The sequence below is a fragment of the Anabrus simplex genome, chromosome 8 (genome assembly GCF_040414725.1).
Source record: "Anabrus simplex isolate iqAnaSimp1 chromosome 8, ASM4041472v1, whole genome shotgun sequence".
Lineage (NCBI taxonomy): Eukaryota > Metazoa > Arthropoda > Insecta > Orthoptera > Tettigoniidae > Anabrus > Anabrus simplex.
The window spans coordinates 191,350,464-191,378,217 of NC_090272.1; the positions used below are offsets into that span (position 1 = coordinate 191,350,464).

General features: G+C 40.4%; 1 protein-coding gene across 2 annotated transcripts in view; it reads right to left on the reverse strand.

Annotated features, from left to right (window-relative positions):
- Positions 1-27,281, reverse strand: part of Sesn (Sestrin) — a 92,557-nt gene extending 65,276 nt beyond the window's left edge. For both annotated transcript variants that reach the window (XM_067152577.2, XM_067152576.2), the window contains exon 1: positions 27,120-27,281. In XM_067152577.2, the coding sequence (XP_067008678.2) occupies positions 27,120-27,164 (45 nt within the window). In that variant the 5' untranslated portion in view covers positions 27,165-27,281. The remainder of the gene's footprint in view (positions 1-27,119) is intronic.
- Positions 27,282-27,754: the final 473 nt, after the last annotated feature.

Below are 27,754 nucleotides of genomic sequence, written 5' to 3' on the forward strand. Positions count from 1 at the left end.
GATGAGAACCAGGGGAATTCACGAAAGCGCCGGCTGTCAGCCACAGTACGGCGCGTGAGACTGAGTGAAGACGAGAGATTCCGCAGCTGCCTCTACCTCCCCCAAGGGCTCCCTCCTAGCGCTTGGCCTTGGCGGTTGCATGACAACCGTGACGTCACCCGCGTACTTTCCACATAGCGGAATGTGCTAGTGAAGTTGTCGGAAGAGCGGAATGTTTCATCTTCCCTGCGTCATCCTGTGTGAAGTACGAGTATTTACGCAGCGTGGTTCATTCGTAGTGTTGCGCTGTTTTATTTAAATATGTATCCTATTTATGACATAGTGTGCATTTTATTATAAACACCATTTTCATGTTGGAGAAACGAAGATCAGAATGAAGTTCTACGTTTTGATCGCCCTACTGAATCACTGCAAATTTGTGCTACAAAAGAAGTGAAACATTCCGGTAAATATTACAATCTTTGTTTCAAACGATCGCGATTTAAGGAATTTCCATGGTTGTGCTCCTCTCCAGCTCTACAGAAGTTGTTTTGTTGGGCCTGCTTGCCTTTTATCAAGAAAAATAACGTTTGGAATAAAGAAGGATTTTCACCCCTTTTGAACATAACACGTTCTTTACATAAACACTCAGACTCTGCAGAACATAAAATATGGCAGCTAGATTTCAAGACATTGGAAACAAACCAAAATACGATCTCTGATGTCCTGAAGGAAAATGCCGACTGTATATTGTAATTGTACAGTTCAGGAAAATGCACATTTAAATAGGCTTTTCGTTCAGTTGGTAATTTATGCAGTGCTCTATTTAAGTAAGCAAGAACTAGCTTTTCGTGGTCATGACGAAACATTAAATTCAATAAATCGTGGTCACGTGCTGGACCCTCCGCCAGTCACAGGTACGAGGTACGAGTATAAAACAACCAAAAACAAAACGTAGTTCCTAAATCTTGTCCTCCTCTGTGGTGTAGTGCCACGAAATTTCAAAAGTGGTAGGAAGGCTGGAACGGGGTCCACTCAGCCTCGGGAGATCAACTGAGTAGAGGTGGGCTCGATTCCCACCTCAGCCATCCTGGAAGTGGTTTTCCGTGGTTTCCCACTTCTCCTCCAGGCAAATGCTGGGATGGTACCTAACTTAAGGCCACGGCCGCTTCCTTCCCTCTTCCTTGTCTATCCCTTCCAATCTTCCCATCCCCCACCAAGGCCCCTGTTCAGCATAACAGGTGAGGCAGCCTGGGCGAGGTACTGGTCATCCTCCCCAGTTGTATCCCCCGACCCAGAGTCTGAAGCTCCAAAACACTGTCCTTGAGGCGGTAAAGGTGGATCCCTCGCTGAGTCCGAGGGAAAAACCGACCCTGGAGGGTAAGCAGATTAAGAAAGAAAGAAAGAAGTTCCTAAATCTGTCGCTCGAAACCGAACGGGTAATAGCTCTTCACCATACTTTACAGCCACGAGCCGCCACTGGTCCGATGTGGACAGTCTTTCCCCAGCACAGGAGTCATTTCCTCCAGGCACTGGTCAACAGTTAATCCACGAGCAAAATTGTAGCGATAATTGCGCGATATTCATCTTTAAACCACACTGACATCTTAACTTGCTTTCAATCCCACTGCTTGGTAACAACTGGTGTGAAGGTCGCGCCTTCCTGTCTTCTAGATCGGTTTTCACCCCTCTTATCATCCCTCACCATAATAGGGGTGTCCAGCCAACCGTTTTTGCGTATTGCAAAACTTTCCTAGTGGCCTTTGTACCGCCTCTCAGCCGGATAAATTTCTTCCTCGCCCGTGCAGTAAACAGATTTTTCCGACTCGGAAACAGATGAGTAGAAGGATATAGTTTTCGCCCTTGGACTCTCATTTACTTGCCCTTAACAACAAATCTCTCGACTATTCGTAAAGCACAGTTCAACCATTCAATAAAACAGTACGGGAAGTAATTAAAGTACGGTAGTAAAGTGGCGTTTTCCGTACTCTTTTGAGTGAGGAAAGAAGGCAATTACGTCATAGGATGAAATAAAGTATAATACAATACGTGGTCCGGAATATACAGTACGGTATTATCCCATCATTCACAGATAGGTGAGGGCACAGAAAACAGTGGCGCAGAACTGAATCTCGTACGACTTGACAACTAATGGGACGAAGAAAACACTTTTTATATCCTGTCTTTATTTACCCTGAAGAACAGAAGAGATCATTAAATGTCACTTATGATGCGCATCCTCATGGTTATGCTCATTTTAACAGACGTCTACGACTTGACGGCACTGCTGACATCGTAAATCGCGTGCCAACAAGCTACCTTTCAAATAAACCACTCAAGCGTAGAAATAAGGAGACTGAGAGAAAGTAAGGAGCAGAACGTGAAATGTAGCGTTAAAGCTAGAAAATATATGCGCAGAATATGGAAAAAAGTTATGTTGTTACATACCGTTCTATACTACCATGACGTAAACAGGCTACAGGAGGACCTTTTTTTTTCAGGCTCTGTTACGTAACGCGTAGAAGATTTGAAAAACCTACGCATAAAAGATATATGTAAATTTCTCCGCTGAACAGAAAAGAATAGAATCATGGATATGCTTTGGTGCTTAGAAGACAGATTCTCTGGTTGTTCCCCTCTTGGTAGCATCCTACGACATGCAGGGGGTACAGATACAGTCGAACCTCCGTTCATCGAATTTTCAGTATCTCGAAGTAACTTAAATTTCCCGGCCGTTTGTGCTATTCTTCACGTGTATTTATTTCTCTAGTACTCAAAATTCGGTTACACGAATTTCTCGATTTCTCGAAGCAAACATTTTCTCCCTTGAAGCAAAAAATACTCTAACTCGAATTTTGTGCAACGTTAACTGTGCAATACGGCATTTGTGGTTTGTGAGGAACAGTTAACAAGTAAAGAAAGGTTTACAGTGATGCTGGGAGCTAATGTGACGGGTACCGAAAAAGTAAAACTTCTAATGATGGTAAAATTGGCGAAGCCTCGTTGTTTCTCGGGTGTGAATTAATTACTGGTCACGTACGAAAGCAACTGCCGAAGTCGCGGATGGGAAGCTCCATTTCCGAATCTCGCCTGCGTGGTATTGAAGGGAGGAAAGGTTAACGGTAACAAACAGAAGAGATTAACGGATTGTTTCGTTTGCATATTTTTAAATACTGTCAAAAATAATGTATTCAGTATAAGCACGTAGATAGATATGATTCCAATATAAGGAAAGATCTTCATTGGGGTAATCACATAAATATGATTGTAAATAAAGGGTACAGATCTCTGCACATGGTTATGAGAGTATTTAGGGGTTGTAGTAAGGATGTAAAGGAGAGAGCTTATTTGTCTCTGGTGCGACCTCAACTTGAGTATGGTTCCAGTGTATGGGACCCTTACCAGGATTACTTGACTCAGGAACTGGAAAAAGTCCAAAGAAAAAAGCAGCTCGATTTGTTCTGGGCGATTTCCGACAAAAGAGTAGCGTTACAAAAATGTTGCAAAGTTTGGGCTGGGAAGACTTGGGAGAAAGGAGACGAGGTGCTCGACTAAGTGGTATGTTCCGAGTTGTCAGTGGAGAGATGGCGTGGGAGGACATCAGTAGACGAATAAGTTTGGATGGTGTCTTTAAAAGTAGGAAAGATCACAATATGAAGATAAAGTTGGAATTCAAGAGGTCAAATCGGGGCAAATATTCGTTTATAGGAAGGGGAGTTAGAGATTGGAATAACTTACCAAAGAAGATGTTCAATAAATTTCCAATTTCTTTGAAATCATTTAAGAAAAGGCTAGGAAAACAACAGTAGGAAATCTGCCACCTGGGCGACTGCCCTAAATGCAGATCAGTATTGATTGATTGATTGATGTGCCATATACGCTCAAAAACGATATTCTCTATATCTCGAAATTTCGATAACTCGAAATAAAATTTAGCTCCAGAGGTGATTCGAGATATCGAAGTTCCACTGTATATATTTGCGAGGTATCAGCGGGGCCCCTTGAAGGCCCCGGCCCGTCCGCATTGCAGGCCCTGCAGGGCGTAACGTTACGCCCTTGGCCTAATCCGTTACAAGTACAAGTAAGGTTTCTTGGCTACGGGAACTGACAGGCTGAGGAGACAGAAGACACGTGACAAAGATGTAAGTTATTAATGGACTTTTCACTACTGCTTCCAAGAATGTTCAAATCCGATTTCTAATTCTGACTTCAATACGAACGTAGCCGCGGGTAATGCTAGAAGTACAACAGGAAGATGTTAAAAATATGTCCCGAATATAAATTAGTAAAACAAACATTCGCGCTTTTTCTTTTATTGAGGGATGAAGAGAAAATTAAAGTAACTTCACTTACCCTTCTTACGATGATTCCACCTCTGACTACAAACATTTATGTTGTCCTTTCTTGAAGCGAGAACTTTGTGGAACGTAGACGTGAATATAGACTCGTATCCCACCCACACATCATAAAATGCTATCGAAAGTTTATCGCTGCTGCAATCGCGGAAGCGTGATTAAGACAATCGGCTCTTCCTACGTGACTCAACACGTGATAAAGAACTGGCCCATTTCTTTCACCACATCGTTTATTTGTTATTCCCTCCGTTAAATAAAAAAAAGAAGAGTGAGTTATTTATAAACACACAGTCTTATCAGAGAGTACCTAACTTAATGGACTAAATTATGCCACATTCCAGAAGAATCACAGTGTTCCTTCGCAAGGAAAAAATGCTATCAACTGGAACAAGGCGGTAAGCGAGAAAAAAAAGAGAAGAAAAAAACAACACATTTTCGTTGGCACATGAGGGGGAAACTTAAGATTAGAACTACTGCGTTACCATCGCGTATTACTGTGCGCCGTAGCAAGAACATCTGTTCGGGAGTGAGAGACAAAATAAATCTACAAATATTAGAAATTAATCCAACAACAACAAAAAAAAACCATGGTGCTTAACTTACTAAGACAAATCTTCAGTCTAACGTTCTCCCACCTGAGCTATTTCGGCTGCTCCGTTTATTTGTTATTCTCTCCGTTAAATAAAAAGAAAATGAGTGAGTTATTTATAAACACATAGTCTTATCATATCAGTGTAACTTAATGGACTAAATCATGCCGCATTCCAGAAGAATCACAGTGTTCCTTCGGAAGGAAAAATGCTAGCAAGTGGAGCAAGGCGGTAAGAGAGAGAAGAAAGAAAAAAAAAACATTTTCGTTGGCGAATGAGGGGGAAACTTAAAGACTAGAACTACTGTGTTCCCACCACGTATTACTGTGCGTCGTAGCAAGAGCATCTGTTAGGGAGTGAAAGATAAAAGAAATCTACAAATATTCGAAATTAATCCGAAAATACAACCATGGCGCTTAACTTACTAAGACACCGCTGCTCACCCCAAGGCCTGTGGGTGAGGGAGGTGGAAGAGGCGACTAAAAAAAGGGGGAACCCAGGGGGTCTCAACTTGGAAGCGTGGGTTGGCGACTACAGGTCCAACAGCTAACTCTGGCACTGCCTCCACTTAATTGTGTCAGGTTCCTTGCTTTCATCCATCCCTATCAGATCTATCCTTGGTCAAGACCTGCTTTCCTCCAACTCCGACGGTGTTTAAGTTTACTAGGCCTTGAGCAACAGTCTATCATTTTCATGCCCATCGTGGCCCTTTTCTTTCTTTCTTTCTTTCTTTCTTTCTTTCTTTCTTTCTTTCTTTCTTTTTTTTTCTTTTGCCGATACCTTTATTCCTCCAACATTCTTCTCTATTTTCTCTATTTTTTTTACTCTGATTAAAATTAACAGAGCGTCGTTGGCTAGTAGTACTTCCTCTTGAAACAATAATTCTGCGTTTTCGTTTGAATCGTTTTGTAGAAATGTCTTTGAAACTTACCTGTAAAACTCTTTCAGTGAAGGATGAAATCAAAATGAAAAGGGAACATGATTAAAAAAGTCAACCCTCCCTAAAAAGAAAAATTGTAAAGATGGAAATTTTTAAATAACCACTATTGTTCCGGGATAGACTGCTTTTACTGTATAACAATCATATTCTCTTTTAAGTCTTCACATATTTTAAAATTATAATTTTGAACATCACTAAATATGTTTCTCTGTACCAGAATTTTCACTTTCGAAATGTAAGCTGTTTCAATATTGCCCTAATAATGTTCGGTACTATCATGTAATATTATACATTGTCATTAACCATATTTGTGTGTATTTAACGGTTGATTCTTTTATTTTAATAAGAACCATCAAAAACAAGCGACTGGAGTGAGCTGGACATGTGGCTAGGATGGAAGACCACAAATGGCCATGGAATCAAATCATATGCAAGTATAGCAAAATTCAACGGCAAAACTTCAGAAAACTTTATAAATGACGCCAATATTATGGTTAGAGGATCATTAAAGGAAATTTTGCAACTTTCTGTGAATGATATGATATTCGCTAAAATTAACCCTTCTTTAGTCGTGCGAAAATTATTACGTTACTAGTCGCGCACGGAGGTAACCTTCGGGGCTAAAAATGCGCATAATTTTCGTCCTTTGAGATGTTGTTTTGACATGTTCGTTTGCAGTATTCTACGGTATAATTAAAAGAAACCCTTTTAAGTATTAGTAGGTTATTCTTACACAGTTTGTTTGATCTAAAATCAGAATACTGTAGACCTTAACTATGAAGAATGGTCTTATGGTATTACCTACGACGATCACATCATATGAAATATAAATAATATTTTTCTAAAATACGTTTAGAAGAACAGAACAACAAAGTCTACGACCTAGAAAATAAATAATATGCACTAAAATATAAGGTTTTTTGCTTATTTGCACACGGAGGAAACGTCCAGGTGATGTCACTTTTCACAACAATGATCCCACACTCGCTCACAGGATGCACGATAGCGCCGAAATGCTGACAGGACGAGTCCAAATGAACAAGGAGAAAGGTATAGGGGTGGGGAGACCAAAAGTTCAACTGAGAAGTTCAGTACCGTGCAAAATGTAATCGGCCCGGAGGAAATCTCCGTGAGCGACTAAAGGGAGGTTAAATTGAAGGGTCTGTGTTGATTTTGTGCATCATGGGAAATCTATCTGCAACATATTAATGCATGCAAAATGTTGTGCTTGTTACACTAAATAAGAAACTTGTGTCAAGAAATCACCATGAACCTCGTCGCATTAAAGATAACAGAAATTGAATGTATTCGAGGCAAAATGCCTGGTTTCGTGTATAGAAGGAAAGTTCGACTCGAACTGAGAAGGAGAACTTTCGACAACTAGAGCAAGAAGGATCATAGAGGCAAAGGTACAGTCCATTTAAACAGTATATCCCAACGAATGCATGGGTTCGTAATCATAAAGGCTTGTCTTGCGTGAGGTAATAAGCACGAATACCAATGTCTCTTATGTGCGTACTGTACCTAGCTGATCCCGGGGCAACAGCCTTTGTCGACGTTGCCACAGTGTTCGAAACTTTTTCGCACGTCCTGGGAGCATGTCCGCAAGATGATTTACTACGTACCTCACGCCATAATGCAGCAAGATCAATGTTAGCTAACGCTTTGAGAGGACAAGAAGTACACTGTCTCTCCAACAGTGGAAGCAACCAACGCATTCATTGACATTATTTCTTTTAAGCCATCCTGTTTTGAAGGCTTCATTATTGATCCTACAATTAGATTTTAGACCAATGAAAACCAACCAGAAGAGGTAAAAAAAAAAAAAAAAAATCATGAAGAAACGGTGGACTATTTATAAACAAAAGTACAAGCTCGCATCCATCTCAGTAATCTGCTGGATGTTAGGTGCTCGAGAAACCATAACTTTTTTTTTTTTTTTGTCAACTTTTGCAATAACTTTGGACTGAATAGAGAGTGTATATAACAACTACCCTCAAGAATTCCATCGTGATCTTCAAGAACCATGTTTACGGACCTCAAATAAATGTTTGACGTACCTCACTATAGTTAACTACTCTTTTGCCTTTTTTTTTTCTAGTTACTTTACGTCGCACCAACACAGATAGGTCTTATGGCGACGATGGGACAGGAAATGGCTGGGAGTGGGAAGGAAGCGGCCGTGGCCTTAATTAAGGTGCAGCCCCAGCATTTGCCTGGTGTGAAAATGGGAAACCACGGAAAACCATTTTCAGGGCTGCCGACAGTGGAGTTCGAACCTACTATCTCCCGAATACTGAATAGCCTACTGGCCGCACTTAAGCGACTGCAGCAATCGAGCTCGGTTGCCTATTCTTACGTAACTTCAATGTTATCAGCTGGAGTAGAGCTAATTGTTGATTTTTAGGTACTCTTTGTCCTTGGGAAACCTGCAGCTGCAGCAGGAAGATTGTACAAAAAATATTAAAAACTATCATTTTATTTACATGAATACAATTTCCTTTATATTTCAAAATTCTGGTCCATTATTCTAATCCAATATATCCAGCCACCTTGCTGAGATCCATCCATTTTACTATGGCTCGGGTGGAAATGTGGAAAGTGACAGCAAGACGGAATCGCAGTCGGTCGAACATTTCAGTATCTACTGGTAACTCAAGGAAACTGAATTGACACGTCGGCCAAAGAAGCGAAATTCGGTTACTCAATACTCAATCAATACTGATCTGCATTTAGGGCAGTCGCCCAGGTGGCAGATTCCCTATCTGTTGCTTTCCTAGCCTTTTCCGAAATGATTTCAAAGATATTGGAAATTTATTGAACATCTCCCTTGGTAAGTTATTCCAATCCCTAACTCCCCTTCCTATAAATGAATATTTGCCCCAGTTTGTCCTCTTGAATTCCAACTTTATCTTCATATTGTGATCTTTCCTACTTTTATAGACGCCATTCAAACCTATTCGTCTACTAATGTCATTCCACGCCATCTCTCCGCTGACAGCTCGGAACATACCACTTAGTCGAGCAGCTCTTCTTCTTTCTCTCAATTCTTCCCAACCCAAACATTGCAACATTGTTGTAACGCTACTCTTTTGTCGGAAATCACCCAGAACAAATCGAGCTGCTTTTCTTTGGATTTTTTCCAGTTCTTGAATCACTGAATAACTGCAGATAGAGCCTCTGTGGCTCAGGCGGCAGCTGGGTTCCGTGGTTCAAATTCCGATCACTCCATGTGACAAAGAGGAGGCGGGACAGGTTTTACTCCGGGAACTCCGTTTTTCCCTGTCTCTTTAATTCCAGCAACACTCTCCAATACTGACTTAGAATGTCATTAATCATTGCCCCAGAGGAGTGCGACAGGCTTCGGCTGCCGGCACAGTGCCTATCCTCGACGCTAGATGGGGGACTTCATTCAATCCATTTCTGACCCGGTTGACGGTGGAAACAGGCTGTGGATTGTTCAACTCTAAATGATAATAATAATAATAATAATAATAATAATAATAATAATAATAATATAATTCGTTATGCCGAACTAACGAGCGCGTTTAAACTTATCTCTTATTATTATTATTATTATTATTATTATTATTATTATTATTATTATTATTAGACTATTATTATTATTATTATTATTATTATTATTATTATTATTTAATAATAACGATTAATAATAATAATAATTAATAATAATAATGATCATCATCTAAGAAAGAAACATCGGTTTGTTCACAGATAGACTTTGTTATACGCGTTTGAATGCTGGTGGGGGATCTCCGAATGTCTTATTCGTAAGTTGGGAGTAACAGATATGAAAGTAGCTCTAGAATGATCGCTGTTTCAAACATGTGAGAACAATGGCAGGATGACACTCAAAATGAGATAGATGAAGCCGTGCTTTGGTGCCATGGACGGTAAGAGAAGCAGGGGGAAACCTAGGTGTTGATGGTTAGACTCAATGTTTAATCATTCAAAGATAAGAGGTGTGGAACACAGCAAGACCACAGAAATGAAATGAAATGGCGTATGGCTTTTAGTGCCGGGAGTGTCCGGGGACAAGTTCGGCTCGCCAGATGCAGGTTTTTTATTTGACTCCCATAGGCGACCTGCGCGTCGTGATGAGGATGAAATGATGATGAAGACGACACATATATCCAGCCCCCGTACCAGAGAAATTAACAAATTAAGGTTAAAATTCCCGATCCTGCCGGGAATCGAACCCGGGACCCCTGTGACCAAAGGCCAGCACGCTAACCATTTAGCCATGGAGCCGGACAAGACCATAGATTTAATTGCAGATAGAGGTTTGTGAAGGCTATCAGTTAATTCACAGAATTTTACACACTGGATGATGAAAGGCACAATGAAGATTTATGTGGTACTGTATATTATTATCCTTATTTACACGCGAACATTTTTCACGAGGGTGGATATGCTGGCTTGGTCTAAACTTTTAAACAAAGAAACAAAGCCTCCTGTATTACATCACTTACGTCATCGTCCCATGTATGGCCATGACCTAGCCGCAGGTAGGACTGAAGAGTAGTTAGACGACAGGTGAGTTGTGACCTTGAGAGGAACCCCGAAGAGCCTCGCGATGCGCTCATGCATGGACTTGTTATCTCACTGTCCGGTATGTGAGTTCATTTCAATGTCAGTTGTAAAAACTGTAAGGGTGAACAGGCATACTTTGTCATAGAGTATTACAATCCACAATCACTTAGTGTTCGCGATAAATTCACTCTACATTAATTTCACACGTATTTAATGTAAATTAGATTACAACAAAAATAGTCTATATGATATGTTACTATTTATCTTACGGTACTTATCTAGTATTTAGGACGGCTGCAGTAGTTAGCTCGTGATAACTTCCAACTGTCTAGTAATATTTCCATCAGATGACTACAAAACACTTAAACGTCATCCAGATATGTGTATTTGTCCAATTTGTCGGAGATTCGGCACCAATTTAAAAATCATTAAGTTTTATTACAACCATGTGTTTATTTCAGAAAGAGCAAAAGCCAATGGGTTTTAATAAATGTGCAAGAATGATCTAGAATTTTGCTTTTTTTAAAATTTATTTTAAACAAATAAACACTCCCATCTTAAATATGACACACATCTCCTAATAAAATAGTCAATAGGTTTATGATAACAATATACTTGTAAGACGGGTTTCTGTAATTACAGAAAAGTCACTGTTCACTAATTTATGTTATTAATATACTGTACAATCTTCTTTTTCTAACGCTTTCCCACACCTGTGGGGTCGTGGATGCGAACTGAGTCGCACGTGTGGATTTAGCCCTGTTTTACGACCGGATGCCCTTCCTGACGCCAACCTATGTGGAGGGATTTAATCACTATTGTGTGTTTCTGTGGTGGTTGGTAGTGTAGTGCGTTGTCTGAATATGAAGAGGAAAGTGTTGGACAAACACAAACACCCAGTCCCCGGGTCAGAAGAATTAATCAGAGGCGATTGAAATCCCCGGGAATCGAACCCGGGACCCTCTGAACCGAAAGCCTCAACGCTGACCATTCAGCCAATGAGTCGGACAATTAATATACCGTACAATGTTTCACAATAAAAAGGATGTTCTTTTTCCAGATTCGCGTATCGTTAAATGTTTCTTTAAAGTTTTTCATTCATCACGTGTGCAATTGGTTGCACATTCTATATCTTGTATGGTCCTCGCCACGCCGAAAGCCGTCCAGTTGCATAAACATACAGCACTTGTTAAGCTTCATTCATCCCTGTCACCACACCCCACCGCATATTTACCTTGTGACATCACTTCATTGTCAAGAACTACATTCTTAGGTGATACAGATCTACAACCTGCACATGACAGCACTAACTAATTGCATCACACTCGGAAGGCGTTCTTCCATCAGCCTTGAAAACGAATGAGCTCCAAGGTTTCTCTACAAAGTGATTATTGGACGCAGTCCATGGCTTTTAGCACTACATTTCGTGCGAATTAAAAAAAAAAGCATTTCTTCTCCGAGTCGTTTTTAATTTAATTTAGCTCGTTCATCCACTTATATGTCGCAAACTACAAAATTTTAAGTACACTCGAACCTCGAACCTCCACTACTCGAATTTTCGATATCTCGAAGTAACTTCAATTTCCCGGCCGTTTGTCCTATTCTTCGCGTGTATTTATTTCTATATTACTCAAAATTCGGTTACAAGAATTTCTCGAAGCAAACATTCCGTCCCTTAAAAAAAAAAAAAAAAAAAAAAAAAAAAAACAAAAACTCTGTAACTCGCATTTTGTACAACATTAACGCCTTTACCGCCTCGGCCAGGCAGCCCCTCACTGAAAGGCATAACGGTCTATAATAGAGATGTATATTATTATTATTATTATTATTATTATTATTATTATTATTATTATTATTATTATTATTTCTTCAAATAGTTAATTTCCTTATTTGCCATGAGAAGACCCCTCGATGTTATTTGAAAGGAGTAAGTTATGCACCCAGCGAGTTAGCCGTACGGTTACGGGCGTGCAGCTGTGAACTTGACAGTGGAAGATAGTGGGTTCGAACTCAACTGTCGGCAGCCCTGAAGATGTTTTTTCGTGGTTTTCCATTTTCTCACCAGAAAAATGCTGCGGCTGTACCTTAATTAAGACTACGGCCGCTTCCTTCACACTTCTAAGCCTTTCCTATCCCATCGTCGCCATAAGACCTATGTGTCGGTACCGGGTTTCACCATCTCCCTTCCTAAACTTACTACCACAACGCCTCTGCAACAAATACGTCCCTACTTGGTACCAAACAGGTTTAATTTAAAAGGTTATTTTCGCTAAGAATGCCGTTTTTGTAGTGTCACGATCTATGTCAGTATCGATGACGTGGGGGTAATTCAATATGGCGCAACGTCAGGGTTCTTTGCGACTAATGGCGCCAACTGTTCTGGACAATATCGTCGTCCGCCACACTCGTCCTCATTCCAGTTGACAGGAAGAAGAATGCAGGAAGAAACAAAGTTGTCGTGTGAGTTTCAATGTCAGCTCAGCAACTTTCTCTTCTTAGCCGTGACTCGACACTCGGGACAATCATCATACTCCAGTTTGGTACCCGTGAAAGTAAATCGCACTCTGAATATGAACGTGTTGTAACTTAAAATCTGTTTCTCTTCAGAAATCAATCTTTTATATTTCCAACACTGTTTATAAAACACCCGAGCGAGATTCCGGATTCAGAAATTCTTTCACAAATGGCAGTTTAAACCCAACAAACATTTATTTAATTATTGTAGGCAAAGTCCGCCTTTGTGGTGTAGTGGTTAGTGTGATTAGCTGCCACCCCCGGAGGCCCGGGTTCGATTCCCGCCTCTGCCACGAAATTTGAAAAGTGGTACGAGGGCTGGAACGGGGTCCACTCAGCCTCGGGAGGTCAACTGAGTAGAGGTGGGTTCGATTCCCTCCTCAGCCATCCTAGAAATGGTTTTCCGTGGTTTCCCACTTCTCCTCCAGGAAAATGCCGGGATGGTACCTAACTTAAGGCCACGCCTGCTTCCTTTCCTCTTCCTCTTCCTTACCTGTCCCAATCTTCCCATCCCTCCACAAGGCCCCTGTTCAGCATAGCAGGTGAGGCCACCTGGGCGAGGTACTGGTCGTTCTCCCCAGTTGTATCTCCCGACCCAGAGTCTGAAGCTCCAGGACACTACCCTTGAGGCGGTAGAGGTGGGTGGGATCCCTCGCTGAGTCCGAGGGAAAAACTGACCCCGGAGGGTTAACAGATTAAGAAGATTATAGGCGAAACTGGTGCAACTATAGACAAGACGAATATGCATAAATGATATGTAACTTCGTAATGTAATTTCGTAATTAACTGGGAGTTATATCAAATCAAATGAAATGAAATCACTAATAGACGGAGTAAAGATATTTATAAAAAGATACAAATGCTGAAAGCTAGAAAGGCAGCTGGGATTGATAAGATTTCTGGCGATGTAGTAAAGGCTAGATATTGTGTCACATTCGAAATACTTATTTGATACGATAACTGTTTGCATGAAGGAGCGAAACCAAATGAATGGAGAGTTGCAATAGTAGTCCTAGGGTAGAAGGGAAAGGGTGATACACATAAAGGGGATAATTACAGGCCAGTCAGCTTGACATGTGATGTTTGCAGGCTCTGGGAAAGCATTGTTTCTTATTATAGTAAAAACATGCTTGCGAAATTACTAACTGGTTTGATAGAAGACATTTCGGGTTTAGGAAATGTTATTCCATTGAAACGCAACTTGTAGGATTTCAGCATGATATAGCAGATATTTTAAATTCTGGGGGTCAAAAGAACTGTATCGCTATTGAGCTACCCAAGTCTTTTGATAGGGTAGATTATGGGAGATTACTGACGAAAATGAGGTCTACTTGACTAGACAAAATAATGGTTGAATGGGTGGCTAAATATCTGATCCTATAGCTCCCACAGGGCATTATTATTGGACCTTTATGTTTTCTTATATAAATAAATATTATGAGTAAAGATCTGGACTCAGAGACAAGGCTATTTGCGGATGATGTTATACCGTATAGAGTAGTAAATAAGTTGCAGGATTGTGAGCGACTGCGGGGGAACCTAGACAATGCTGTACCGGGCGAGTTGGCCGTGCGGTTAGAGTCGCGCAGCTGTAAGCTTGCAACCGAGAGATAGTGGGTTCGAATTCCACTGTCGGCAGCCCTGAAGATGGGTTTTCGTGATTTCCCATTTTCACACCAGGCAAATGCTGGGGTTCTACCTTAATTAAGGCCACGGCCGCTTCCTTCCCACTCCTAGGCCTTCCCTATCGTATCGTCGCCATAAGACCTATCTGTGACGGTGCGACGTAAAGCAAATAGCAAAAAGAAGAAGAAGAATAATAATAATAAGAAGAAGACAATGTTTTAAGATGGACAGCTGGCAGTGGCATGATGTTAAGTGGAATGAAAAGTCAAATTGTAAGTTTTACTAAGAGGAAAAGTTGTGAGTTCTTTAGTAGCCAAATCACGTATGTCGAACCTGTGAAATGTAATAACGGTACGACAAGACATCGCAACACTGCGCGTCACTCCACGCAGAGTTGACATACTGTCATCCAGCATTCTCAGGTTTTCATTGGATACCGCAGAGCTCCCACCGGTACGTCTTGAGTCAAAGCATATTTTCCCCTAATCTACTGAAGCTGTCATTGGCGCGGCTCAAGGCAAGGAACATAGAATTCACCGCATGGAAACGTTTAGAGAAAGGTAAATGAAGAGAAGATTGTAATGAAAATTCAGTCCATTCTTATCCCATCAGAGAACTCAAACACATGTGAGATAGTAATTCGAACCCAATCCATTGTTATAACAAACTACTCATTAGACAAATACGGTATTTTATTAGAATTCAGTCCAATAATACCACATTAGAGCCCTCACATTAGACAAATTTGAGTTTGTAATCTGAATTCAGCTCTTGCGATAGCCACACCTCTCTCGTACGAGTTCATTGTCATACACGAGTAACGATACACACTACATTACAATGTAGCCGTAAGCAACAATATGAACCAGATCTTGTCTCGCGAAACTGGTTTCCTCTCCTTCATTGAATGAACTCCGGGCCAGGAAGTCTCGGGTTGTTGCTCAGTGCAGTGCACTCAAAAGTAATTGCCGCTGTAGGCAATCGTTTAGGTCTGTTCCACTACAAGACTAGGGAGCTACTCCTTTCAAAGATATAAGAGCATTCGAGGCCTAGGGAGCCTTTCATTTTCACGCCCATCGGAACCCTTGTCTGTCTTTGTCCGATACCTTCATTTTTCGAAGTGTCGGATCCCTCCATTTTTTCACTCTGATTAGTGTAATAGAGGTTAGTTGCCCAGTTACACCTCATCTTAAAACAATCATAACCTCCACCACCTTCCAAAGATCCGAGATTCGAGTCTTGACTCTCATCCCGTTTCTCCGGAGTGGAGATTTTCCCAAGGGTTTTACATTCACTTTATCAATTAAAGCTATTATTGCCAGAGGAATCAATTACGACTACGCATATTTTCATATAATAATAATAATAATAATAATAATAATAATAATAATAATAATAATAATAATACCAATAATAATAAGTAAAAGAAGAAGAAAGTAGCGAGAATGATTGCTGTACAAATAGGTGGGAACAATGACAGGAGGGTACTCGGAATGAGGAGATAAAGGCTAAGTTAGGAATGAACTCGATACGCATAAACAGGCTTCGACGGTGGGGTCATGTGAGGTGAATGGAGGGTAAGAGAAGTAGAGGGAGACCAAGACGACGATGGTTAGACTCAGTTTCTAACGATTTAAAGATAAGAGGTTCCTATAGAACTAAATGAGGCCACAGCACTAGTTGCAAATAGAGGATTGTGGCGATTGTGAACACTGAAAGACATAACGGTCTATAATAATAATAATAATAATAATAATAATAATAATAATAATAATAATAATAATAATAATAGTCTAATAATAATCACCATATAATCATCATGTAGGGCCTACTAAAGTCAAAGCCTTAATGCTGCTACCATTATCCTCTTTCTCTTTTGGCCGCTCTAATCATTTTTTGCGTTTTTTTGTTCTTTTGATAGAGTTGAACGTCGCAGTAACACATAAGGATTTCGGCGACGCAAGGATGGGAAAGGGCTAGGATTGGGAAGGTAGCGGTTGCGGCCTTAATTAAGGTACAGCCATTAGGCTGTGTGAAAGTGGAAAACCTTCAGAGCTGCCGATAGTCAAATTCAAACCTACCACCTCCTGAATGCAAGCTCGCAGCTACGCCACCCTAACCGCACGGCCAACTAGATAGGTTCTTCATTTCCATTTAGATCCTGAATGTCATCACGTTCTTCAGATCTTCGAAATATGATTTTCTGGGTCTTCCTCTGCTTCTCTTTCCCAGCACTTTTGCTTGAAAAATATTTGTGAGGACTTTATCGTGTCTCACCAAGTGGCAAGTTTTATTTTCCTTCTTTCCACCCCTTTACCGAGAGTCCATTTTTCATTCAGTCTTTCTTATGGAAATCACTGACATTTTTCGCATGGGGCTGGAATAATACAAAGTTTCCAAGGAAAAGGTACTACTTCATTTTGTGTGTGTGTGTTTTTAGCATAGAGACATTAAGTGGGACTAAACATGATAGCTTGTAAGTTTCAAAATTATTTATCCCATCTTTTTTAAAATTTTACTTAATGACTTTCAGCCTTTGAAATAATTTGCCACTTAATTAATTAACGTACATTTTCGTGGCACACTGCCATTTATTAAAATAAACAAGTAAATAAATAACTATTATATCTGGATTGAAGCCACCTTATATTTATGAGCATTAACAACAACAACAACAACAACAACAACAACAACAACAACAACAAAGCCGAGCTTTCAATCAAGTTCATTAGTTTTCATCAGGGCAAATCATATGAAGGTCTGCTGCTGACAGTAAGCAGAGCAATTCTTCAAGGAATATGGAAGTCTTTTTTGTTATGATTCGTTAACATAAAGTGGCTTTAATCCAAATAAAATATTTATTTTAATATATTTGCCATTTACCTTGCAAATAAATTAAGTTAAAGCATTTATGAAAAGACATCCTACAGGGCCACGTGAAGGAATACCTGTTGTTAATTTTAAGAACATCGTTGGTATAAATAAGATGTCTTTGAAAGTACTGAAGAGGTGAGGGAGTACCTCGTCCAGAACTGATGAAAATATTCGTTCTGCTGTAGTAGAAATGAGAATCGTATCTCCATCATCGTTTATTTTTTCGCGCGATGTATATCAATGATTAGAATGTATCGATGACAATTTTATTTCAAGAAATAAAAATTACATTTAGAAAGTAACGATTACAAGTAAAAGATTACTAAGAATATAATCGTTACAAGTAATTCGATTACTTCCCATCTTCGTACTGTATAGAGAAAAGTAACAGAATTGTGAGCGACTGTAAGAAGACCTCGGCAATATTGTGAGCTGAAGTGCAGAAGACAGTATAATGATAAAAGGGATGAAAAGTCAGGTTGTAGGTTTCACCAAGAGGAAAATTCCTCTCAGTTTTAATTACTGTGTTGATGAGGTGTAAGTTCCTTTTGGGGATCACTGGAAGTACCTAGGTGTTAATATAAGGAAAGAGGTTCACTGGGGTAACCACATAAAGGAGGTCGTAAATAAAGGTCACAGTTTTCATATAGTTATGAGAGAATTTGCGGGTTGTAGTAAGGATATAGAGTAGAGGGCGTATAAGTCTCTGGTAATACTACAACTAGAGTATGGTTCCAGTGTATGGGACCCACACCAGGATTACTTGATACGAGAACTGGGCGAGATCCTAAGGAAATCAACACGATTTGTTTTGCGTGATTTCTGACAAAAGAGAAGTTACGAAAATGTTGCAAACTTTGTGGTGGGAAGACTTTAGAGCAGGGCCTCTCAAACGCCCAAAATCTCACGCGTGCAAACTGAGGCGCAGAGGTACTGTGCACAGTGCATCGGTCCCACTCGGCTAGGCTCGGGCAAGCGCGTCGTCTCGGGGCGACTCGGCTAAGTTCGGCTCAACTCGGCTCGGATTTGGAGCGCTACGGAGCAAGTGAGGAAGAGGGAGACATGCGGAGAGAGAGAGAGAGAGAGAGAGAGAGAGAGAGAGAGAGCACTTGCTCCAAATCGAAGAATGGGGGTCTGCACTCTGGTCAACCAAGCAAAGTCGGCTTTTGCACCGTGCACCGCCCAATGCACTGGTGCATGCACCCTGAGAGGCCCTGCTTTAGAGTAAGGAGACTATCTGCTCGACTAAGGCCCGGTTGTATAAAGACATCTGACTGGAGATCAATTAAGAACTTAGTTCTGAAAAGAACTGAGATTACGACTTCATCGCATTGTATAAAACTGAACTCGGTTTACACATGTGTAGTTCAAATGTAATCGGAGTTTAAAAAATTGGACGTGGCAACACCGCAAAACAAATGAAATACGAAACAGCTCGGCCCGTTGGATAATACTTAAATAGTGGGATTGACTTGGCCGTGACTATCAACAAATGAAATACGAAATTGCCGTGACTGTCGAAGAAGGAGAAGAAGATAATATTGTAATCTCGCGAAGTAAACATGGAAGGAACTTCATACAGAAAGACAAGTGCGATCTGGTGGATATTGTACTATCAAGGTACAAACATATAATAGAAAATAAAAGAACCTATATGGTGACATCAAAGTTGAAAGAGAAAGCCGTTGACTTGTCAATGTTAAAGAGCTCTCCAACAACCATTTGAAAACTTACTGTAGCATAAAACCTAAGAGTTGTTAGGAACATACACATGGGTGACAGGGGATAATTTATTTGACTAAGTTTTTGTAGTGTGTCCCTTAACTTTAGTTCCAGTCGTTTCACAACATCTTTCGAAAAACGAAATCTTATTTTGAACATTTCACACAATTCAATAATCGGATTCCGTCTGTGCCGAAAGACGCGAGGAGCTCGTAAAATCAACTCTTCTTCATCAGACGAAAAGTCGGAATAATCTGACATCCCTGCTAAAGAAAATATATATGCTTTGTTTTGTAAACTTGAAATATAATAGAAAACTAAGTAACAACATGTTGGTATAGCAGTAGGCTATTGTTTATATGATATTCACATAACCTCACTTCTGAAAAATCGAGCGATCTTTAGCAATATTATTTAACTACTAGCATTCAATATATTTATAACGCACCTCGATATTATTAAGGTACGGTATTCTTACGCAGATACGATACAAGGAAACACTTCTCAAGTCTTCAGGTCTAGTTCAATGTTTAATATGAATGATAATGATCTAAGTTCAAGGAGATTAACCGACGAATATTCGGCATTCAAATCTGAACTTAGATCAAGACGAGATGATCTTAGATTAGCGTTTATACAACGGAAAATCGAAGTTCAACTTGACTGGCAGCCATTTTTCCTCTTTAAACTTAGATAAAAAGTTTTATACAACCGGGCCTAAGTAGTATGTTCCGAGCTGTCAGTGGAGAAATGCCTTTTGTAGACGAATAAGGTTGAATGCAGCTTTTAAAGGTAGGAAAAGTCATAATATGAAGATAAAGTTGGAAATCAAAAGGACACATTGGGGCAAATATTCGTTTATAGAACGAAGAATAAGGGATTGAAATAATTAATCAAGGAAACTGTTCGATATATTTTCAAGTTCTTTAAACTAATTTAAGGAAAAGACGAGGTAAACAGTAGATATGGAATCTGCCATCTGGGTGACATTTCTAAATGCAGATCAATAATTGATTGATTGATTGATTGATTGATTGATTGAACCAGCCAAATTTGAATCAGGAGACTCTACCGTCTGAGATACGCATCCCGGCATTCCGCTTGACATATGCATACGAAAAATGAATCAAAATGCAGACACTGTAGGAAGAGCAAAACTAATAATATTGCCTAACATAGCGAGACACTTTACATATGATACGTACTTTTTCGAATGTTTCTTTTATGAGTAAAACTGTGAGCATGAAAAATACTTGAACTTAAATTTCACCATTGCAATTGATCTCACTTCGTGTATAAGCCTATACATCTCAGTTCCTGTACGGTATTTTGAACATAAAATAAACTGTACCTTGAAGCGTTAGGCTCTACAATAACAAAGGAGATTGTGCAGTCTTCGCTATTCCCCAGTACTGCAGTGCAAATTAAAGTGCTTATCAAAATAACTTACAATCATTTACGTGCTTTGAATTATCAAAATTATACACGAATCGGTTAATTTTCAGAATGTGTTGCAGTTGGCCAGTTGTCCGTCCCAAAAGAATCGATAATGCAGTCCGTGGTGAAGATCATTGCACATCACAACAAGTGTTAGTCGAGCTCAGTAATTCTAAGTTGCACGTGTTCGCAGCTGTGCATCAGTTCGTCAGTTGTGACTTACAGCAAGCAACCTGCTCATGATTCACTCTGGGATGGTGTAAAACTCAGCATATGTACAGTATTCTGTCTCGGTATTCTTTGTGTACGTGTACACCTCCTCTAAGTCCATCTCTGTAGTATCGAAATAGGGGTCACGTAACTGTGAGCTTGCATTCGGGGGATGGTGGGTTCAAACACCACTGTCGTACCCCTACAGATGATGTCCTATGGTTTCTCATGTACCGTAACTAAGGCCACGGCTCCTTTCCCTCCAGTCCCCCTAGTCTTATTCTATCCCATCGTCGCCGAAAACCTGAAGTGAGCTGTGAGTGGAGAGATGGTGTTTAATGACATTAGTAAACGAATAAATATGAGTGATTTTTTAAGTAGGAAAAATCACAATATGAATATAAAGTTGAAATTCAAGAGGACAAATTGGGGCAAACGTTCGTTTATAGGAAGAGAAGTTAGAAACTGGAATAATTTATCAAGGGAGATGTTCGATAAATTTCCAAATTCTTTGAAATTGTTAAGAAAATACTAGATAAACAACAGATAGGGAGGGAATCTGCCATCTGGGCGACTGTCCTAAATGAAGATCAGTGGTGATTGACTGATTTAATCTTTTCATTATTGTTAAAAATATGCCTAGTCTATACCTTTAACAAATTTCTAGTTTGTTGTTTTCCGAACAGCCTATGGATATCCATTTGTGTATTTGGCTTTTGAAAAGTATTTCCGATGTAGCTACAGATTTATCTTTCACACGTTGGTAAAATGTTTAAAGAGAGATAATCCACCTGATAACCGCCCCTATCAGAGAATTACAAGATCGGCCTCCTAATCAGTTCATAGGAATAATATTTATTTTATATGATGTTTGGATTAAGCAGGGATTTAGTCATAACTAAAGATTAAAATTTCCACCATCTGGTAGATTCTCTCTTTCAGATTTTATTTGAAAAAAGAAAATCCAATACATGGTACTTCAAGTTGGGGAGTACAAATGGTGTCTAACAATTGCCAATTGCCAACTGAATGCAGTCCGCTATGGTTTGGATAATGGTGTCCGGGATTTTTTTTCTTAAGAAGTTCAGCGTCTCCTTAGAAATTGTCCCTCAAGAAAATACGTTTTTACTTATGATTGCGAATATGTCAATCAATATACATACTTTTCCCGTTTACTTCATTTGAGTTTTATATCTTTCTCCAATTTTGATATTTCATAGGTGATTATGTTCGTTTTTTTTTTTTTTTTTGAGAATTCCAAACACAAAGACTCACGTGTCGAATTTCTTACGTACCACAGTTATAAGGGCCACAATATTCTATCAACATCGAACATTCGTTAGGCCTATGTTCAAAAAGTTTGGGCAGGTATTGGGCATGAATGACTGAAGCCACTGTCAACAAAAAAGTGATGACCTTGATTGTAAACTGTATCTGGCAATCACCATCAAGCATAAAAATAGCCCTATATCGCTTGTTGACCTAGTTGGTAATCGCTGCGCATTATCATAATAAGTCTTGTGACTGCGATCAGAAGACATAACAAAGGAACACTTCCGCGGTACCATGGTACAGGAGTACTTGTTAAGAAAACAAGCGAATGACGCAAGGTGGGAAGAATATGGCGAGTTGTTATTCTTCCTCAATCGCAGCTCTGTAACGAAGCAGCCAAACGGCAAGGTGCCAACAATGTGGCTTGTGCGACTTAGAAAAATATAGGGGGTAGTTGAGGCGTGCAAGGTCGCCTGTCAGTGTTCCAACAAGTCGCACCCGGTACTTGAAAGATATATTTGGGGACAAACCGTGAAGGCCTCAGTTCCTGGAAGCGAGCTTGAAGCCAGCAGTCAATCACACCATGCACCTTCCTCAGTGATCCTTGTTTGGTGTGGAGAGAATGCCATATCACTTTCTTCCACACTCCCTTCAGTCTGTACTCTGTCTTCGTGTCGAGTGCAGTAGACGATTTGGCAATTCCGGCTACAGTAGACGTATTAAATCCTATAAGCTGCTAATAGACACCGGGCTGCGCTGGAGAGCAGTGGTGTGAGGTGAAGTCGTCGTGTTTTGTCCCCAAGTATACCACTTCAGTCTTAATCCCATGATCCCGGAGTACGGCTAACACACTTTTCTTCGGTACTCTTGTAATATGCCATCTCTACATCTATGAAACATAAACATAACTGCCTATTCCTCGCGTAACACTTTTAAATTACCTTCGCATACTGAAAATCTGTTCCCGACAGCCCCTCTCTGGTCTGAAACCACACTCCTTTTCATCCAGCTAACTCTCAACCACTGGTCGCAACCTCCCTTCCAAAATGCCAGTGAACACCTAGCTTAGTATACTGATCAATGGAATACCTCGATAGTTGTCGCAGTCTTTTCTTTTCCCTTGCTTATAGATAGATGCAATTACTGCTTTCCTTCAATCAGAAGGTACCTTACTACCATTCGATGTTCATCTTATTACTCTGTGAAGTTATTTCATTTCTGCCTTCCCACTACACCATTTCAAGTTTAATTTCATCTATTCACGCTGCTTTGTGTCAATTGAGTTTATTTACTATCCTTTCCACGTGCTCAAGCATAATTTCATTAACATCATATTCGTCCTCCCCATGAGCTCGATTGTTCACAACATGAACAGGAAGATTTCCTTTCACGTTAAAAAGATTTTTAAAATATTCCTTCCACCTATCTAGTGATTCCCTGGGATCTACTTATGAGTTACCCAAAACACTAAGAATTTCCTTTTTCTCCTCCCTTTCTAAGATTATTTGTTAGTCCAGAAAGGTGTCCTTGCCGCTTGACGAAGTCTTTCCAGGTTATTACCGAAATCTTCCCATGACTTCTTCTTAGACTCAACAATTTGTTTCGCTCTGTTTCTTCCATCTAAGTAATGTTCCCTGTCTGCATCAGTACTTGTTTGGAGTCATTTCTGATACGCCTTTTTACGTTTACAAGCTGCCCTCACTTCATCATTCCACAAGGATGTTAGCTTTATTTCCCTCATAATCATACAGTTGTTCCTGGGCATTCCCTGACTGCTTTTACTACAGCATCCCTGTATGCCACTCTATCCTGAATCTGCTATTGTTGGATCTTTAAACTAATTATATCCATGAACTTCTAATTTCGCCGTTCTGGAGATTCTCTACCCTTATTCGTCTGCAGAGAGATTTCACTTTCTTTATCCTAGGCATCAGAGAGTGGTTTGTATTATCGAAAACTCCCAGGAAAACCCGCACATTCCTAATAGATTTCCTGAACTTATGATGATGATGCTTACTGTTTAAAGGGGCCTAACATCTAGGTCATCGACCCCTAATGCTAGGGGGAATGGAACGAGATGTAATTATATTTAAAATTTTAAAATGTATCCACTGACCAGAATTTAAAACAAATGATGAAACAAATGATAATGAATTTAAAATAATCAGTGAATCTAATTCGCAATGCCTTCTTTTCTGATAAAATGATAGAAATATCGATTACAACAGGATAAGGCATTACCTTGAAGTACAGTAATATAAATCATTCAAGTAAGAAATCAAAATAACACATTACAATACACAAACACAAATTAAAACAGAGTTACTGGAATAAAACGTAGTTAACAATAAAATAAAACAAAATAGAAAATACAGATACACGATGAAACAAGCCACTATCCTTCATACAATGAATGACGAGGTCTGCTGACTACTCGTCATCTCGTAGGATGAGGGAGGTGGTACTCGGAAGTTAAGACTACGGATCAGATCGACCAGGTCCACGCACTCCGCAAGGATGCGTACCACACCAAGATGGCGGCCGCAAGTTCACACCAGGGGCCTTCGCCTTTCTGTAAGTAGGAGTGCGTTGCTACACTGTGGCCGATCCGAAGACGACGTAATACCACTGCTTCCCTCCGAGAAGCCCGAGAAGTTCCTTTTATCGCTCTCAGCTCATTTGGGAGAGGGGTGGCCTGCCACTCAGTTTCCCAATGGGATAAAACCAAATGTCTCAGCTGAGAAGGAATATCACTTGTAAGGCAACGGGGGCAGTGTGACCGCCTCCTTGGTAGCCTTATCAGGTAACTCGTTTCTCGCTACACCCACTTAACTTGGGAGCCATATGAACGTGATTCTGGTGCCAGTATTCCAACACCCGGCCAGCAGGTCCTGGATCCGCTGCACAAGAGGGTGCCGAGGGAAACATATATCAATAGATTGTAACGAGCTCAAGCAGTTGGTACACAGCAGAAAGTGCCGACGCTCATCGGACAGCGCGTTCCGCAGAGCTTCACAGATAACATAGAGTTCTGCTGGGTACACACTTTTCCTGACCTTTAAGTAGGTTATAGGAGTCTCTTGCCTGTCAAATGGAAGTGGGACTCCGTTACTCTCACAGGTCCAAAGCTTGCTTAAAATATTCTGAGTTTGGTATATTCTGCGAAGGAGTATGCTACCTCCCTCAGACATAGTCCCAGTGAGAATCTCTCCTCTAACAGGTTAGGGATCACTGGTAGATTGTATAGTCTTAGCCGTCTGAGCACAAGGGGCACCAAGACTCATGTCCGAGATGCCTACACCCATTCCATAGCAACTGGTATCCTGATTGACAATAATAATATTTGCTTTACGTCCCACAGACTACTTTTACGGTTTTCGGAGACGCCGACGTGCCGGAATTTAGCCCTGCAGAAGTTATTCCTCGTGCCAGTAAATCTACCAACACGAGACTGACGTATACCATCGGCCTGAGTCAGGATCGAATCTGCCAAGTTGAAATCAGAACGCCAGCGCCTCAACCGTCTGAGTTGAAATTTCCTCATCGTTTTATTTACCTGATCATTTATATTTTCATTTGAAAAACGTTATTAAACAGCGGTGAATGATGTAAGAGACGTAGGCACTATGACTTACAATGCCGTTTGTTTTTACAAGACCGGCCAAGTTGGCCGTGCGGTTAAGGACGCGCGGCTGTGAGCTTGCATTCGGAAGATAGTGGGTTCGAATCCCACTGTCGGCAGCCCTCAAGATCGGTTTCCGTGGTTTCCCATTTTCACACCAGGAAAATGCTGGGGATGTACCTTAATTAAGGCCACGTTTGCTTCCTTCCCACTCCTAGCCGTTTCCTATCCCATCGTCGCCATAAGATCTATCTGTGTCGGTGCGACGTAAATCACATTGTAAAAAAAAGGTTATTACAACAGACCAGTGGCGGCTCCTGACGTATGAATTGAGCGGGTAACACACACGAGAGCAGAACTGAATAAATAAATTCGTACCTCACGAGGCGCTACTGAACATTTACGGTTTTCGGAGACACCAAAGTGCCGGAATTTGGTCCTGCAGGAGTTCTTTTACGCGCTAGTAAATTTACAGACATGAAGCTGACGCATTTAAGCACCTTCAAATATGACCGAACTGAGCCGGGTTCGAACCTGCCAATTTGAGCTCTAACGCTTGAAGTACTCTTTCTGAAATTATTATTATTATTATTATTATTATTATTATTATTATTATTATTATTATTATTATTATTATTCTCTGGATCGTTTAATTTTAACTTTATAACAGTGTTATGAATACATAGAAAAGTGAATTGCAATGCAGAGAATAGAGAATGTTGTATAGTGAATAGCCAACGGAGTCGAGACAAAGGACATCATTAAAGTAAGTTCCAGGTTTCAAGTTCTAAGTACTGTATTTAAACATATCTTCTTCTATCTTCTTCTCCGTACAGGCCATGAAGGCCCTGGGAGGGGTGGAAGGTAAAGGCTTCCACTATCCGTAACCTCGGCACTTGATGGGGTAGAGTGGTTAGCTTTACGCCCGGCCGCCTTTGCCCCCAGGAATTAACCTGGTACTCATTTTTGGTGTACGACTTCCTGACGGGGATTCGAACCCACGTCCTTCCGGGCGAACCGAGCACACCATTACGGCCTCGGCCAGGCAGCCCCATATTTAAACATAAATAAACGTAAATATTTGACAGGATCTGATGATGTTCTTTCAAGAACAAAACGTGTCATTCTACTTTAATTAAATTGTTTCTTTTCAGGTGTAGTACTTTTCCCATACGTTTTCTCTTTCAGGTAGTCCATAAATTTATCACTCAAAGTTAGTTTCGGAAGATGAAGAGCCCAACAGTTATGAAACGAATCGGTGTGTATCAAGACAAAGGAATTAACCAGGCGCGGGTAAAATCAATCAGAAGAACTGTGACCACCGGTGACCTTAATACTAACATAAGTAACAATCTGCAATGAGCTGAAGATAAGTTATCACTTAATGCCACCATAATGGTGTAAATCACTTGTCAACTTCCCACCTGCGGAGGATGCTCTTGACATCGTCGACAAAGAAGTCCTGTCATTATACAGCGTATCTTGTTTCAGAGGCTATCACAAATACCACAGATGTCTTTGTTGAACACCATTGCTTCAGCGTTCTAATCACCAAACAGTGCACTAGATAACATCACCAAATAAACTAGTGAAGCACGCCGTAAGTCACGGCTACTTATATACCGGACGGCGATAGAAGCGCTCCCTGTATACCCGAGTTCAAAACACAAACTAATGTAACACTGTTGGATCACAACATTAAACTCTCGAGATTTACACAAAGGAAATAATTTCTTCGTAACGCGAGTATTTTGAGATCAGTGAGTAAGCAGCACTTCCACGGCCTCCCCCTACTCTAGTTCTAGGCCACCGAGTACTGACGCTAAACTGGTTCAACCTTTCTGCACCAGTCTTTTGTAACATTAGTTCTTCTTATTCATTCTCCGAGACTTTGGCCGAGGCATTCAACTCGCACGATAATCTGTCCTCTAAAATTCCTTTCCCAAGCGTTGCCGGCAAAGCTTTCCGCTCACGAAAAGATGACCCAAGTCAGCATCGCATATGACGCATGGTTAGTTTCCACAAGGGTTTCTTGACAAACGACATGACTACAGATTAG